This window comes from Buceros rhinoceros, unplaced genomic scaffold (assembly GCF_000710305.1).
Source record: "Buceros rhinoceros silvestris isolate BGI_N320 unplaced genomic scaffold, ASM71030v1 scaffold21377, whole genome shotgun sequence".
NCBI lineage: Eukaryota > Metazoa > Chordata > Aves > Bucerotiformes > Bucerotidae > Buceros > Buceros rhinoceros.
Window position 1 is genome coordinate 59,101 of NW_010421937.1, and position 2,101 is coordinate 61,201.

General features: G+C 51.5%; 1 protein-coding gene across 1 annotated transcript in view; it reads right to left on the reverse strand.

Moving 5' to 3' along the window:
• LOC104496726 (voltage-dependent calcium channel subunit alpha-2/delta-4-like) overlaps positions 1–2,101 on the reverse strand; it is a 29,431-nt gene that overhangs the window by 3,219 nt on the left and 24,111 nt on the right. The window contains exon 11 of the mRNA XM_010139886.1: positions 1,643–1,760. Coding sequence (XP_010138188.1) covers positions 1,643–1,760 — 118 coding nt within the window. The remainder of the gene's footprint in view (positions 1–1,642; positions 1,761–2,101) is intronic.

Consider the following 2,101-nt stretch of genomic DNA (forward strand, 5'->3'; position numbering starts at 1 on the left):
CCTGCGCTGGTGACAAGGCTGCCACACTCAGCCAGTACGTGGCTCTGGGCGCTCCTGCTCTTGCTAACCACAGCTCAGCCAAGGGAGAGAGCTGCTGGATTAGAAATACAGGTTTGTGAGGATATGCCCCGTGCTCCGCCCAACCTGACTGCACTGGAGGACCGCCCTGTCTCCCTGGTTACTCACCACCCAGGCTGCCTTCTAGCCGCTGCTAGAGACTGCTGTATTCACTTTCAGAGGCGCTGAATGTCACGCACTGCAGCACAACCGTGTCATTGGTATTCCTGGCTGATGACTGCTTCGGGAGCTTTGACAAACAGATTTTATCTCACGCAGAAATTCAGTAACCAGGACAGAGGTGCCCCATGCACCAATCTGCAAGCCAGCTTTTTGCCCAGGATGGAGCACCCAGCCTACCCTCACTCCACTGGGAACCAGCTGGCTTTGTGAAATGTGACTGGGGAAGCCTGCACACCCGAGCTGGCCACTGGCAAACGCTCCACAGCGCCTGTATCAGCGCATGGTTCTCACACACACCTGCATGACTACGCCTGTAACTACAAAAGAGCCAAGCGGGACATAGCAGCTGCTGCTGCTGGCACCGGCAAGGTGCTACCTCCAGTGAGGAGGGGTCAGCCCCAGGGTGCGTTGGTGGCGGAGATCTGTGCAGCAACGGCTTAACGCACAAACAGGTCAGTGTGGGGCACCCAGCTCCTCTAGATCTGCCCAGGGTTTACTGCACCTACACTATAACTTGTCACCAAATCTGCAGTCTCTTCTAAAACAATGTTTGGCGAGGCCTGGTTTTCCTAAAGACACGCTGACCAGCACAGGCTGTTTTCCTAAACTTTAAGTCTTTCCTGCAGTTGATCCAAGACTGAAGTCAGACTAGGTAGGATTGGGTGGGGTTTTTTTTCAAGAGGGGTCTCAGTCAGATCTGTTCGGGTGCTTCATATTAGGAAAAGCTGGACCAGTGGAAATCCATCCTTCTGTCACCTTTCTGCATGTGACTGCTGACGGTGCCATGCAGCTGCTGAAAACAGCCTCTTTTCACAATGGCTCTTCTGTTATTTTGGACTGTTCGTTCTCTTAAAATGAAAATGGAAAATAAAAAAGTGGACCTGTGTTTTCATTGCTTTCAGTTTAACACGTCTCTTTTTTTGCCCCCACCTCCCTGCTTTTTTGTTTTCTTTTTTCTGTAGAAAAACAGAAAAGAGGGAAAATAAAGAAAGGAAAAGGAAAGCTGAAAGCATTGCAAAAAGGAGAACTTTGTAAGGCAAAAACTTCGGCCAGAAACATGAAAAAACAGAAAAAGTTCCTTTCTGAAATCTGTGGAATGGAAAGATATATATATTTAAATGATCTTTCCCTCTTTCTACAGCCCCCTCTGATTATTAACAGATGGTTTTAATTTTTTTTTCTCTTTTATCGAGAAGTGGTAACTCGGTCACTTCACCACCTCATCGCCCAGCATGGCTGTTTAGCTTAGCTCTGCGGCCCAAGCTGCAGGTGTGGTGGTGGCCAGGCGGCACAGCGGCAGGTGACTCTTCTCAGTTGTTGTCACCGATGGGCTCTGTGACAAGGCTCGTGTGCCATCGTGACCTAGGGAGTCCCCAAATGGAAGGGAAGCGGCAATTCTTACTTTTGGCAATCTCCACACTCGATCAGCCCGTTGGTTTCCTTGATGGTCGGCTCGTACACAAAAACGGGGTACTCGGTGTCGCAGGGCTGCAAGGTGTCGTGCTTCTTGTGCTTGTGAGCTGCAATGGTAAGGAGACAAGGTGAGAAAGGAAGGGGAGAGGATGGTATAGGAGCGCTCTACACTGAGATGGAAGCATATAAGACTGGCAGTGTGGGTTGGAGGAGCAGCCCTGTGTCGACCCTCCTGTGACACCGGCCAAGAGCAAGTGCCTAGCAGAGAAGGGGAAGGAGATGCTGCAGGAAGCAGGCAGGCAGTGGTCCCTGCTACCACTAGGTGGTGTGGGAAAACCGCCCTATGTGAGATAGGCAGCCAACAGTTTCCCTCGCCTTCCCCCAGCAAGCCGGGACTCTGTCATGCCGAAGCCGCAGCTGTGGGGCAGCAGTGGCCCACAGCCCCCCA